This window comes from Numida meleagris, chromosome 3 (assembly GCF_002078875.1).
Source record: "Numida meleagris isolate 19003 breed g44 Domestic line chromosome 3, NumMel1.0, whole genome shotgun sequence".
Taxonomy (NCBI): domain Eukaryota; kingdom Metazoa; phylum Chordata; class Aves; order Galliformes; family Numididae; genus Numida; species Numida meleagris.
Genome location: NC_034411.1, coordinates 19,522,819 through 19,537,903, shown reverse-complemented (window position 1 = coordinate 19,537,903; position 15,085 = coordinate 19,522,819). Strand labels below are relative to the sequence as shown.

The following is a 15,085-nucleotide window of genomic DNA, read 5'->3' as shown; positions in this document are numbered from 1 at the left end:
GGCAGGAAGGATAGTATTTTTTGAGAAGATTGTAATTCATGTGTAACAAATACACACACATCATCTGTGTGTCTGGGAAAGACTGACAATTTGTAAATTATGTTTTTAGAAATCCTCATTTACTGAGTTACTGGGAGGCTTCCATTCAGTTTACAATATATCCAGAGCACAAAAGAGTGTAACAGAAATGTTGTGAGGTGGGTAAGTGAGTAGGAAATGCATGCTGTAACCTGGAAAACAGGCACCACTTCTTTTAACTACTTTTTGCCATTCTGACACAAAGCAATGCCACTGGCAGCAGCAGATGTTTCTTAACAACATAAACAGATGCAACATAAACAGTTACTTAAAATTTGATATTATTTGTTAACGTTGGCATTTAATAGTAAATTCATATCACCGTTTAACTACAATATGTTACATCTTACCTGCATTTTCTTCTCTTAAAGGTAGTGGTGTGTCTTCTTGATATTGCTTTTAAGGACATCCTATTCTTTGGGAAATACAGCAGTTACTTCATACACATAAAAACTTTCAATTTAAAATATAGTAAACAAGTTTTTGTTTCCCGTAGATTCAGAAAAGATGGAGAGGATATTATGTCCGAAAATATACCCATAATTACTATGCACTGAAGAAATACCTGGAAGCCATTTCTCTGAATAATGAGATTGTCAGGTAAAGATAAAAACTCCATGTGGTGGAACCTTTATTTCCTTTTCTTTTACTTGGAAAAAAATTATGTCATTAATTAAACTATTTCTTCAACTGCAGGATCCCTTCCATTATCAAATATATGTGTATGTTTCATTCATCGTTCTCTTTAATTCTAGGGCTACACATGTTGTGCCACATTCTGTTCTCATTTCAACTGTTATGAATTCTGATTTCTTTGAATTAACTGGAAATACTCTGGGTTTGTACCAGGTTAATAAAACAGAATTTGCCTCATCCCCTATATTCAAAACTAATAGATCATTATGCTATAAATGTGATTTGTTGAACTGGATTTTTTTGTTGTTATTTTGTTTTGAAAACTGATTACTGACAAAGATTGAAAGTGTACCTTAGAATCTAAGTTACATTCATGAGCCATTGTGTGAATATTAATTGACTTTAATTGTTATTTACCTATACTCAAGTTCTTACAGTCTTTTGGGAAAAAAATTAAAGCTCTGCTGTGCTGGTATCCCTGCTTCTCATGCTGGTTCATTGGTGACTGTGCACTGTAGAATGGAGATCAAAGTCTATTTAAGAAAGCAAAGAGGCTTGTGTTGTGAAGAGCAGGCCTGTAAAACAAAGGCTCACATGGATTCCGTACACATTAGTGTAAGTATCAGAACATTCACAGCACATCAGAACCTCATTAGGCCTAAAGACTCTCTACAGAGAAAGTGTGGGCAGACCTCAGGGCTTAAGACACCGGTTTGGACATAGTGAAGGCGACTCTTCAAATAGCTACAAGAGATATTCTTCTGTTAGATTTCTGTCTAAAACTGTTATTACTGCACGTTCCTCCTCTGTTTCTTCTTGTCTTTCCCAGAACTTAAGTAGAAAATTTTGTAACGTAGAGGTTAGTTATTTCTCTCCTGTTCATTTAATGCCCTGATATGTGACAATTTCTACAGATGAAAAAAAAAAAAAGACAAAATACTCACTGGCTGAATATAAGTATTACTTTCACACTGTAAGTGAAAGAGTGTTGGACAGTTTTTCCTGTACAGAAAGCTGAGTCAAATCTTTGCATAGAAATATAAGGAAGTCATATTTCTGGAAGTCTCATTTAGGTTGCATGACAGAGACAATTCAATCAGAATTCTGTTACAGAAAACTGCATATGTAAGTTCTATATGTAAACACAAATTATCCAACTTTCTTAAACACTACATAATAATTTCTATTATTTTTCCACAAGTGTTGTTGATGATGTTGATGTTCTCTTTGTCATAGCATTAACATAATTCCTGCGTTACACTGTTAGATATAATGAAACATACTGATAACTGCCTACCCATAGTCTATTTAAATTTAAAAATGTATTTTTAAACAGAATATTAGGTTACAACTCTGCAAAACTAAATTTAAAAAATCTCTTCTACTGTATCTTCCAAACATCTGTCATTTGTTCTTGTTCAGAATTCCTTGGAATTTGCTTTCATTTAGAAAAGGTAAAATCCCATGAAGACTATACTAAATCTTGCAAAGTAAATGAAGCTGCAACTTTTCTGGTCTACAATGAATATAAAAAGATGAACTGCAGAGGCATAACCTACTTCTCTATTCATAATAGTACTATTACTTGTCTCCTTTCTCTGCCTAAACCCGAAACAAGGCTCTTGAGTTGTCAGCTTCTGATGTGTGCGAACAGAACAAGGTAGGAGGTGGTATTTCTGCTATACTGAACACAATGATGGGAACTTTATATTTTATTTTCCCACACCACAATAGATCTCTGTTGAGTACATATGATTTCTGTGTTTTGCTACTTTCACATGCTTAACAAATTCCCTAGTATTTGTTTCAGTTCATTTAAAAAAATAGTGCTTATGGTCGTATAGAAATTCTAATCAATATGCTGCTTTTCTTTAAGAGGTAAGGTGAATGGTATATTTTTAGGTACATGAAACTGTGTCAAAGTTGGCCTGTATGAGCTCTTACTTGGCTATTGGTATATTGATATTCTGCTAATTTGAATTCTGCCTTCTGAAATTCAGAGAATAATTTTTAACTTTCACATTAAAAAAAAAATCTGTCTTACAGATTAAAAAATAAAGACAAAAATGAGATTTCTGGACAAATTTGGTCAAATAGGCCATATCCTTTCGGTTTTAAAAATTCTTCACTTCTCAAGTCCAATCAAGAATTGCTGCAGTAATCTTTTGCTCAGGTATATTTGAAAACTATTATGTATATTATCTTCAACATTCTTTTGATTAAATCTAACAGATGCTTAGTGAAGATCAGGTGTAGGCTCTCAGCCAAACAGATTTTTCCTGTCATTGGGCTAAGTTGCTGCCAACTGCTTTGGCCCCAAGGTGGCCCAGTGTGTTTCCTACTAGGAATATTGAACAAGGCGGAGGAGGGATTCTCTGCATATTTCCATCCCCTAGTACATCAAAAGGAAGAGTATAACTTCATTGATAATAGGTATCTCTGTATACCAAATATGGCAATTTACATTGTAAAAACCAGCAGGAATTGTCTGAAATTAAAGTAGTACATTTACGAACCGGCTGAGTTTTATTCCAGCTTCAGCGTTATGGAAAAGTACATGTTAATGGCCAGAGCGCCTTGTTACATTTGTGCACTCAGATTAAGCTGCCTTTGAGTGTTTCACACCTCAAGATCACCAAGAAACAACAGAACCATGGTACATGAAGCAATGCAATTATTTATTACAGCTACATTCATCAGACTATACGCATTAGTGCTGTGAACGTGAAAGGAAAGAACTAAGTTTCTCCACAAATAGTTGAACAATAGTAAAAAATGAACTGCTTTTTAGAACTTCCATAGTATAAAAAACCAACCAACGAACCAAAAACCAAACACTAAAAGTTTGTCATTTCAGAAGTTTGTTTAAGCTGTAATCTTTCTGAAAGTATGCTGCAGTCCTAAACTGTACCGCAATGCGTTTCTTAGCCTTCTGTAAAAATGCTGATAGATTTTTTACTTATCAACAGCTACCTGGAATTACATTGCAGGTCCTTTCAAGGTACAGTTTTACCTCATGGTCTCCAGAACCAGAGGTTGTACTTTGTTTTCTCTCCTTTCATTAGGGAGAAGCCTGTACAGAATTACCACTCACTTTTTCCCATCTAAGAGAAACTTCACAGGAAGTTACTGTAGTATTTTGGACATTGTTAGTTTGCAACCTGGTATCTTATAGGAATTACTGAACAAAGTTTTTTGCCTTCTTTCTCCTCTTTCCCTGTTTTTTTTTTTCCTTTTTTTTTCTTCTTTTTTTCCCCATACAAGACATTTCTTTTACCAGGGGGTATTCTCATCCAATAGCCACATCTTTACCTTCCAGCTTTAATACAAGCCGGCCTTATTTAATAGCTGCCCTCATTTAGTAACTGGACCTTTATCATTTGTCTTTACTGTGAAAGTCCCAGGAGAAAGTAAACTTAATAGAAGCTGCCCCAGTTTAAAGCCATAGAGGGATGTAATTAAGTTTAACAGAAATTGATTTAACAGAAATTGACCTACAATATAATTAAATAATAATAGTCATGTTATGTGTGAGTTTGCACACCTTAACAGACTGTTTATCCTAACCTAAGATGCTGTTTTTGTAAGAACTGGAGATAGCTGTCTGTTTTAGCTCCCAGACTGCCTGAAGAATAGCGGGCAAAACCAATAAGTAGAGTCTTCATAGAGTCCTTAGTTGTTAAGATAAGAAGTGATACAAAGAATCTCTTGACAGATGGCAAAAGAATGAATTTGAAAACTAAGTTCTGTCATCATAAGGGCATACTCAAATTTTTCTATATGTTAGCATTGTTTAGCTTCAGTGTAACTTACAGATGGGTTTCTTAGTCTTAAATTCTGAAATTTGTACAAGTTTTCACAGAATCACAGAATGGCTGAGGTTGGCAGGGACTTCTGGACACTATCTAGTCCCACCCCCCTGCTCAAGCAGGGCTACGCAGAGCAGATTGCCCAGGACCTTGTCATGGGAACTTTTGAAGATCTCCAAGAGGGAGACTCCACAACCTCTCTGTGCAACCTGTAGCAATGCTCCATCACCCACACGGTAAAGGAGTTCTTCATTGTGTTCAGAGGGAACTTCCTGTGTTCCAGTCTGTGTCCACTGCCTCTGAAAAGTTTTAGGAACTGCTAAACCAACCAAGTAGGAAACATAGTCTTAAATATTTTTTTACAGAATTTTGCTTTGTAGATTTTTTTAATAATTCTTCTATGTAGCAAGCATTTTTATTTTAATAAATGCCAGTCCATACTGTATTCTGTCTGAATATGGATTAATTGGATGGTTGCATACATAAATAAATGTATTTAAATTAATTCAATTATTTCTCATTAAAATTACTATATTTCATATTGAGGAAAAAATACTTTGTTTTGAAGCATTCTTAAAGCTACATTTAGCATCTCTAAGACTTGGCAAAATTGTTACAAAGGGAAATAGACCAAAAGCAACTACAAGTCCACAGGATACATTAGAATTTTGTTTTATGTCAAGCATTTTCCAATCCATGATAAGCAAATGGACATTGCATAAATTAGCATGCTGGTGCCATTACATCAAAATAATTTATGGATAATGTCAGTTGTCCAACTGTGTGATTAACTTACAGCTCTCTGTCTAAGGTTATCTACGCACCGGCCTTTAAGCTACAGTAAAGCAACATTGCTGTATGTCAGGTGTGCAACTAGAGATAAGATTTGGGGATGTAGTGCTCCTTTTGCTGATGAATGGCACCATTTAGTTTTTTCGTAGGTATAGAACTCAGTAAGATAGCACTATCAGAAAACTAACAAAGCATTGGCAAAGTACTGGTGTAGGGAGTTCTTGTATAATCAGGGCAGGTAGTTTAGTCTTTCTTTGCAATTGAATAAACACTGACTTACATATAGTAAACTGAGACCAGAGTCTAGTTTTAGGAAGTATCATAGTGTATGTAAACACTATTAAGATTATAAATCATGAATTTCGCACACTGAGAAGACTGACATCAAATTTTTCTCTCTTTTCTTGTTGTCTCTTGTAGTGAAAAGGTCTTGAGTGTGGCTCTCGTGTGTAACTTTCATCCAAGTTTGACTAGCTGTTCTGTCAGCAGATTTAGTATCACCGTCATCATTAAAGCTTCTTCAGATAATGCCAGGGAAATAGATAATGCAAAGTGATAAAAATCACTTACTTGGTAATACATATATTTACAATTCCTTTGTACAGTCTATTTTTTTATAATCTTATTAAACAGTGAGATATGGTACTGTTGTATGTTGCTGGTGATCTAATCCAATGTTTAGCTTTTCTGCAAATATACCTGATCTTGTAGCATGGAAAAAAGTAAGAGTATTGAGTTTATTCTTGATTACTGGAGCATTACTGAGGTTTATTTACTTTTAACATGACAAGCAATTTGCTTCTTAAAACTTTTGAGGTATTGTTTTTTTTCCACAAAGAGGTCTTGAAATAAATCATACTAATATGAGGAGAACTTGTTCAGCCTCCATCTGTCTGATTCTTTCTGATAAAGATAAGTCCAGGTGCTGGCTATTTTCTCAAGTGTCAAAGTATTTTGAAGAATGTATATATTGTCTTATAATTCAGTTAAAATGTTCCTCCTCATTGACTGCAGAAGCAATTGATTCTGTAGTCTATTTTCAATTAATGCCAAAGCCTTTCAGACAGCTCCTTGGAGTTCTTGAAACAATAAAAAGCTCATTTTTGTAATGTTGTCTTTCACTTTATGCTTAATTATCTAATTTATCTAATTTATCTGCAACCCATCTTCTTTTCCTTGTCTTCAAAGATATCTAAAGGAAACAGATTATAGTTTTTAAGTTATTTGCCTGTAATTATAATTTTCTGAATGTAAACATATCCTGTCAGCTTTCTTTTGGGAACCACAGAAACAGAGTTGAGTGCCAAATATGCTTTCTTTCATTTGAATATTAATCTTGAGTGATAGTTCATGTAACTTGAGCCATCTATGCCTTTTCCAGAGAATTTTAGCTGTAACTGCTAAATGTGATAGGAAACGTGGAATTAGAATCACTGAAGATGGTCTTTGTGATTTGATCTAGTTTGCATTGAACAATATCAAGATGCTTGCACTAACTTAAGTGGGAATCATTTTAAAGTGTTACATCTAGTTAGATTATCTACAGTCATGTATATTGATACTGCTGTTCCTTCTTAAATGTGTTGTCCATGAATCTATGCTTCTGCACAGATTCAGAGCATAAAAAAAATCCATGAGGAGTTAGCCCATTTTCAGATCTTCCCTTTACCTACCTTTATAGATATTAACACAGTTGCATATACGTATATAATTTTATACAGCATATGTGCTTATATTCCTATAGGCTTTCAATAATGCATTTTGCAAACCAAGACATTTTAGATGAAGTTTTTTCTTTTTAGTTTGGTCATGAAATTGAGATGAACTGGCTAAAGCTATAAAACAAGCAATTCTTGTTTTAACTCCATAGGATAACAATTTCTGATTGCACTGAGAATAAGTTAGGAACCACTATGATTACACAGAAAGCTAAATAGCTAAATTTCCAGTGCAGATTCAGCTAGACACACGTCAGGTGTGTCTTATTCTATATATGTCTCTCTTGAGCAAGTGATGAAGGCAGTCTCATCCTATTTTAGCCAGTTTTGTGTAATACAGAACAAGTTTTTCAGATAAACTTTGAATAACCTAGGTAATGCAGGTAATCAGTTGGAAATATGAAGGCTGTATTTTCTCATGTGTTTTTGTATAACAGTAAGCTCACCGTTTGCATTAACAGGTTAAATATTAAGCTTTATTTCACCTGTATCCAAAGCAAAATTTTTAATCTGAGCTTGTAGAAAGAAACTTTAGGTTCTGACATTCAGTCATTGAACTGCATTTATTTTCAACTACGTGTGTTAAAATTACTGAGATCTTATAAAACACTTTCTACAGACTGAGTAATCTTAGCATTTCATATTGTCCTACAAAGACAGTCTTCATGGTTTTATATTTTGACTGAAGCAGGATCTTTGCTGTAAAATAGGTAGAAAAGGGGAAGAGGTACAGTTTCATTAAGCTCTAACATATCATTGACTGTCAGGTAGGTCTTGTTATGCTGTCCATCCTCATTTAACTATCCCACAAGATCTCTTAATGAAGTTAAGCCCCAAGTTCACTCCAGTAATTCTGTGGCAAGAGTTTGTGCAATGTAACAATTCATCACTTGTCAGGAAGGCACTTTTAGTTTATACATTTAATAAGGGCATCCTCTAGCTTGGTTAATTAGAAGTGAACAGTTTGCATATTTACTAAATGCGGAGTGTCATTGCCACCACGGCCTATTGCCTACATGAATTATTTCTCTATCTGCAATAAACAGCTGGGTAATTATTACTGCCATAATCAGATAAATTCCCTCTGTAAGGCTTTTCTTACATGGCAATTCTTTGAACTCATCCAAAGCTGAACAAAATTTATGAACTCCAGCAGCTAGGCCACTTTTTCATAGTCTAGTGTCCCTGTTCCCTATTTCAAGGACATGTAGAATACTATAAATATTGTGTAAATTAGGAGCATAAATATGATTACCTAAAGATTACAAATTAATAAACTTGATTTTCAAAATACAATTTTCAGTTTGTAACTGATTAAATTATAGCAGTTCTGGTTTTATCTAATTGTAGAGACATGACAGGCCATCTATATACAGGCAGTACTCAGTTATCAGGGAAGAGCTTTACCATTTGCAGACTAAGGACTCTTGAGAAAGTGCATCAGTATTTTTTCATGTGCATTTTGGAGAACAAGAAATGCCATCTGTTTATAACATTAGAAAAATGACATTTTATATGCCAGTTATTCAACTTATTTAAGGCAGTACATTTGTCACTAAAAAAAGGTGATTATTTTGGTGTGCAACTTTCAGGTTAATAATGAAGCATAAAATTTAAATGTGTGAATTTTTTACCTTAGAAAATTAGATATTTTGTTTAGTAAAGCAATTTGTATACTAATGGCTAAGTAACTAATCTTGCTCTACATTATTCAAATAGTCCATCTCATGTGTATTTTCATCTACCAGTACAGTAGTTGAGTACTTGATTGACACATAGATCTGTTGCAGAATCTCTTGGAATTTGGCTTTTTTTTCTGTTACTTAAAGAAGCAAAAGAAAATCAAAAGGCATTACTGTGTCTTTCTTTTTTTCTCCTAAAAACAAAAAAGTTTGGCTTGTTTTCTCCACTGATGGTCAAGTTTGATTTTTTTCTTCTAGTGATGCTCAGAATACTCTTCTGTTCTGAATCAGATGGTCTAGTCTAACTTCAGATCCGTCAACTTCGTATCCATCAACAACAAATTTATAACAGTATTTATTTTAGTCCAGTAACCTTTGGTTAAACACAGTCTAGTTTGATTTGATATCTCCAAAAGATAGAAAATACCATTTGTACGCTACCGCAGAAGTTAATTATATTACCTTCCATATTTCTCCACTGAATTGCTTTAATTTCTTCTTTGAGCTATTGCTTCTTTTTATATCTTCCTCTGATAGACTGAAAACTCCTTTAATATCCAAAATCCATACATTAATATAGTCACTTTTTTTGTTTTCTGTTTGATAAAGAAATAAAAATAAGCAACATTTTTATTCTGATGGATTGTCACCTTTGTGTATTAATTTATATACCTTTTCGTCACAGGGTCATAGAAAAGCTTCAACTCTGTGAATCCTACTCGTAATACCCCTATGAGCCATAGTGTAGTTCCTCATACTGTGAGCATGATTTTTTTTAAGCCGTGCAAACCATTTCCTTATTGTTATCCTCCTTTCAAATTCTTCATACTCATCACCTTGTAGGGATAATTACATGAATCCATTAAGCTGTTTATCCTTGACAGTGAAGCTAAATCCCAGTTCTTTTACCTTGAACTTCATGGTTCCTGCTGTCTTCAAAACAAAGCAGCATGAGAGTGTTTAACAAAAGCAACATTTTCACCCTTTTTTCTCCAATTAGGCTATTCTTTAATTGTCCAATTTACTAACGATTGAGAAAATTGCAGCTTCATCTAACGGACTAATCTGATCTTTCAGGTGCATGACACCCAAAGTGATCCAGTACTGATTAGTCTGTTTATACTTAGTGGCTGGAGGCCTCACCACCATTTAGGGAGCTAGTACTCTGAGTAAAAAATTATGTGCTTAGGTATAGACAATAAACTCTAAACATCAGATGTACTCCTTAGGCATGAATAATTGGATGCCTAAATCTCTAATTGACTGTACTGTTTTGTATAGGAGAAACAAAATTTCAGATAATAGGCTTTAATACTGAGTGTCTTATCACCTAAAAAATGACTGATCTTTTGAGATCTTGATTACATAACATTTTCAAGGTAATAACAGATATGACATTCTAGCACTTCTGAATAATTGTGATCTAGCTGATAATTTCAAACTGCTAATTAGCCACTGCTTTGAATTGTGCTACATATGAGTAGTAGTGCAGTACTTCAAAATGTCAGATCTCTCCCAAAATGATTGCATTTGTTATATTAAAAATATAGTTCTCTGTGGTATCTTTCATAATGTTTTATGCTTCATAAGAAATGACATCACAGGTGCTGAAGTGGTAACACAAACTCTATACACAAATTTCTTTGGAAATTTGAGAAAGCCATCAGGTACAGTGAAAATCATTAGAGTGTTGTGAGATTTGGCATTACTGCTGTGCTCTATATAATAGATCAACATATAAAAGCTCTCTCAGCCTTGCCATTGTAAGACCTATTTAATGTGAACAGTGTATACCAAACATTTGCAGACTTTTAAATATCAAAGTAAGTAAAAAATGTGAGTCAGTCAGTAGGCTTTGCAGTCAAATCGTTGCTTAAAGCCTTGAGAAGGAAAATCAACTTAGCTGATGACCTTTAGAAGTTATGTGTTTTTAAATCACCTAGTGTTGAACATTGTAGATGTTGCTAAGTACCATATATTAAGGTAAAAGGAATATATGCATGTCTATGTTGTCCTGCACTGCAGCAGAAAGGTAACAGATTAAATGAGTGCGTTCTTGTACAAGGAACAACTTAGCTGCAACTGCGTAGCATAGCAGCGTGCTTTCCTGTAATTACTACTGTGGAGATGGTAGCATACACAGTCTTTTGGGAATTGCAGTGCCAAAAAATAACAGATACTTTCACATTATGGTCACTGAGAACTTTCAGTGGTAGCTGGCTATTATATGATTTTCATTCATATGTTGCTGAAAAAATTAAGAACTTGACAGCCTTCTTAGCAGCTTAGCCCTGACACTGTGCTAGAAGTGACCACTGCCGCTGAACTGCCATTAGAATAATTTGTGTGTCGGGGCTCCGTAATCCATTCAGGGCCAAATCAGCTTTGTTACCCCTAATTACTAATTTCACTATTTAGACTAATCAAGCTGATTTTTCATGACAAGAACCCTTTTGAAAAATGACTGCCTGCCCATAGCTTGCTTCTGTCTGTTATGGTTAGCTATATTAGTATAAACCTGAGCAGAAATAAAATTGAAACAGTATACTTGGATACAGTTCCTCAACCAACAGAAGCTTCAGTACTGTAGATATTTTTATGCTGCATCCATAATGGGTGGGTTTAAAACTTTAAATCAAAATAGTTAAGCTAACAAAACTTCAGTGTTTAAACCATGCCTCTTACAAAAATGTTTTTCAACTATGCTGCATTTCATGCTGCTAATGAGTAGGAATTAGAATCAGCCTAAGGATTTGTGTACACAAAGAATAATATTTAGACTAGTATGTTAATTTTACATATTTCCAGAAAGTTAAATAATTTGGTAGGTTTTAAATAGGTAAGGAAAAATCCTATATGAGTTGAAACCTTAATTAGAACATTCCATATAATGAATTAAGGAAAGTATTCCCTTTTTTATTTATAAAGTGGCTATGTTACCAGTAACTTCAAAAGCCATTGCACTCTGTTGAGTAACTGTGCAGCAGTGGAAATTGGAAGGATAAGAAGGGTACATCAGTCTGTTCTTTCCTATCAGCTGATACATGCTGTATCCTGATTTCCTGATCTACACAAGGTGTTCATTCACTGTATGCCCTTCACTGCTATGTTCATCACATTTCCTGCATAGCATATTGATCACACTGTGGACCTTGACAGTTGAACTGGTATGTCGCCTCATTCCATTGGCAATGTATTCTGTGTGATTAAAGAAAGGTGGGCAGAATGTGTTCTACTGTGCACAAATGATAATGGGATTTTAAGGTGTGAATTTTTTTAATTTTTAAGGTGAACTTTTTTCTTTAAAATTAATAATATCAGAATCCATAGGATGTTTTTTGCTTTTGCTTTTGTTTTTATTAGTTTCCTGTTCACTGCACTGCAATGACAAACCAGTAACAGTCCTCCAAATTTTGAAGAGACATGTCATTGTTAAGTAGTTAAACAGATTGATATAATTAGTTTTGTGATAGGTGTTTATTAGACCTCATACCCCTAATAACTGTCTGCCCCATGGAACATCTGTTGCACTGCAACTTGAGATCAAACATTTTAATCAAGAGATTCTGTCAGGATGCACATGTGTACTGACCGTCCAGAGGTGTAAGCTGCCTCTCAGTTCCTCCTGCTGCCTCGTATTTACTGTGGTTCTAGATATACTTTCTGATCTTTAAAAATCTATTGTATGTGTGGTTGTGCATACAGTATTGGTATAAATAAGTTTAGTTATACCATTTACACAACGGAAATAATTTTTATATCCAGATCAGATGATCATGTCAACCTGCATAAGTTCAGCTGCTTGTGTTGGACTTAAAGTCTCTACAAAGGAAACATTCTTTATTTGGCTGACTGGATACCTCGTATTTCAAGTCTTCTTTCATAGGGCATATCATATTTTTATTTTAACCAGATAGCTTATTTGATGATATTTTCTTCCTGAATTACATTTTAGACAAGTAAAATGTATGCTAAACTGCAAACTTTGGGTTCCTTTAGAGCTTTATTACTTTGTTTGCATATAACAAGCTTAAATGCAACCTGCTCCCACCTCTTTGAAGTAATTGCAGGTAAGCTGGAAAATAAGTGTTTCAGTGTAAAGGCTCCCCAGATAGTTGACTATTAGTATCATAATTTGGTTGTCACTAGCCCACATTTTTTGTAAAATGTATGGGGTCAGTAATTTCCTTTACAAGGATAATAACTTGTGAGAAAATACCCACTGATGCAATAGAGATCTAACTTTTTCTTTACATCTCCATTAAGCACTCTTCAATAACCTTCAGCTGTTTGTGTACTGTCACTAGATCTCCAGAAATACTATTAATGTAAATTTCTGCTGTTTCTTGAACCTCCCTAAACAAAAATGAGCAGAATGACAATTCCTTCTATATCATCTTTAATGTTTACAAAATGGGCTCAAGAACATTCAGAATGCATGTATGAACATAGGTTATATTGCTGAATACTATGTTTTTGAGCATAAAAGGTCACATGAACAAATGCACAAGGTGGTAGTATATAAAGGCAGCACATACATTACAGTAATATAAGTGCCCAGTCTTCATAGAGAACTCTTCAGTGCTGTATGAATATAATACCTTGAAATACTTAACTATTACTTCTTGTCTGAATCTCTTGCATAATCCATTGGTTTCCCGATGTTTGAGAGCTGTTATAACTATTATCTAAGCTTTTTGTTTACTTTTATTTCAAACATTTAAATCGTTGAAAACTTTCATAAGTAGCATAGATCTTTATGTTGTGGCAAATCACAGCTTTAAAATACTGAATGGAATATATATTTTATATTTGCAAGATTCATGTGTCTCAGCATTGGATGTTATGTAAAAACAGAGCTGACTTGATTCTTTTTTTCAACAAAATGATTGTATGCCAGAATTACTCTGAAGACTTTTTAAGTTTTCTCTTACTGAAAATAATGGGATTTCATCATTACAAAGAAGCAAACATCTGCCTTTCTATTTAAAAAAAAATGCCACAGTCCATGTGAAAACTAATGCATATATCTGCAACCAATCTGCTATAAATGTTTTAATTTTATACTAGCTAAAATCTACCTTGCAAAGTAATGATGAACTACAGAAGCACTTTCTGGACCTTTATCACTTTAAGTTTTGTTATACTTTGAGCAAATACACTCTGAAATTATCCCAGTATTTCCCAACAGAAAGAACAATGTTTATCATTGCATTGCCAATGAGTGGTTTAAATTTCAACTGTGTGAATAAAACAATCTGGTACATATTTCATAACAAATAATGTACTTTTAAGAATGGGTTTATCCCAGATTTCACTGGGCAAGACTGCACAGTTGCAAACATGTCACATAACATGTTAGTACATGTCATAGCAGAGAGGAGCAGGGGGTTACTTTCTGTTCTGCTCAGTAAATCTGAACAGATTCATTCAAGTATTCTGAACTAGGCTGAGGATGATCAAGCTGTCTGACACAGCTAACTAAAGAACATAGTGTCTGTGTTCTGTTAAAATTCTGTCTTTAAAGTGTAGTGCTCTCAATAAACTACTTCTACATTCTGGGCTACTCTTTCTATATAAACCTTGTTTTTTCCCAAGTACAATATTACAGTTTTGTTATGGTTATCTCATCAAAGAATCTCAGAATTCCAGTGGAAGTACAAACAGAATACAATTGTTTGATGAAGTTAATAAATGTAGGTCAGTGTGAATTTGCAAAATGATGCAGTTCTCTGCAGAATTATGAAAATCTGTATATTGCTGAAATCATCACTTCAAGACCTTTCCAAAAGTGCCAGGAACAATATTATGTGTGTATTTTTAACCTTTATACAGACAGCAGGAGCACTGTCAACCAAATTTGCATCTTATAGCTGGAACCAGCACTGCTGCCTACTGCATAATAAAGTATCAGAATAACAATAAGTTACCTTGTCATATGAAAATATTTTATTGTCAAACTATATAAAACAATTTTTTATCATTAACAAATCAATAGCTTCTTTATAGATTTCTTACATGTGAATATTTTTATTTGTTTTCTTTGAGCACCTACATTGATAATGCTATGCTTTGTTTCAACTGCTTGAAGTATTCCCTATTACAAGGAGAATGCACTTTGTATTACCCTGCATATTCACTTTTTAAACAAGAAAATGCATGGTAAACTTGTGCTAATTAACATTGATATTCTTTGGACTTGAACAATTTTCAAATGATGATAGCGCACTATATTTGTCAAAACTTACACGTTTCCTTTAAAATGGTATTCCATAAATTCTGTGCAATAGAAACTCTTGTTAGATTAGACATTCAGGGGAAGCCAAGTTTGTAGGAAGATGCAGTAAATGATGTTTAAAAACTTAGATAA

The 15,085-nt window shown here is 34.0% G+C and overlaps 1 protein-coding gene and 1 long non-coding RNA gene across 7 annotated transcripts in view; both read left to right on the top strand.

Moving 5' to 3' along the window:
* SPATA17 (spermatogenesis associated 17) overlaps window positions 1-15,085 on the top strand; it is an 86,285-nt gene that overhangs the window by 17,975 nt on the left and 53,225 nt on the right. For all 6 annotated transcript variants that reach the window (XM_021390234.1, XM_021390239.1, XM_021390235.1 and 3 more), the window contains one exon: window positions 575-678. In XM_021390234.1, coding sequence (XP_021245909.1) covers window positions 575-678 — 104 coding nt within the window. The remainder of the gene's footprint in view (window positions 1-574; window positions 679-15,085) is intronic.
* LOC110395619 lies at window positions 686-6,073 on the top strand. Its single transcript, XR_002436525.1, has 3 exons — window positions 686-2,887; window positions 4,568-4,759; window positions 5,736-6,073. It is a non-coding gene; the product is annotated as an uncharacterized LOC110395619 (long non-coding RNA).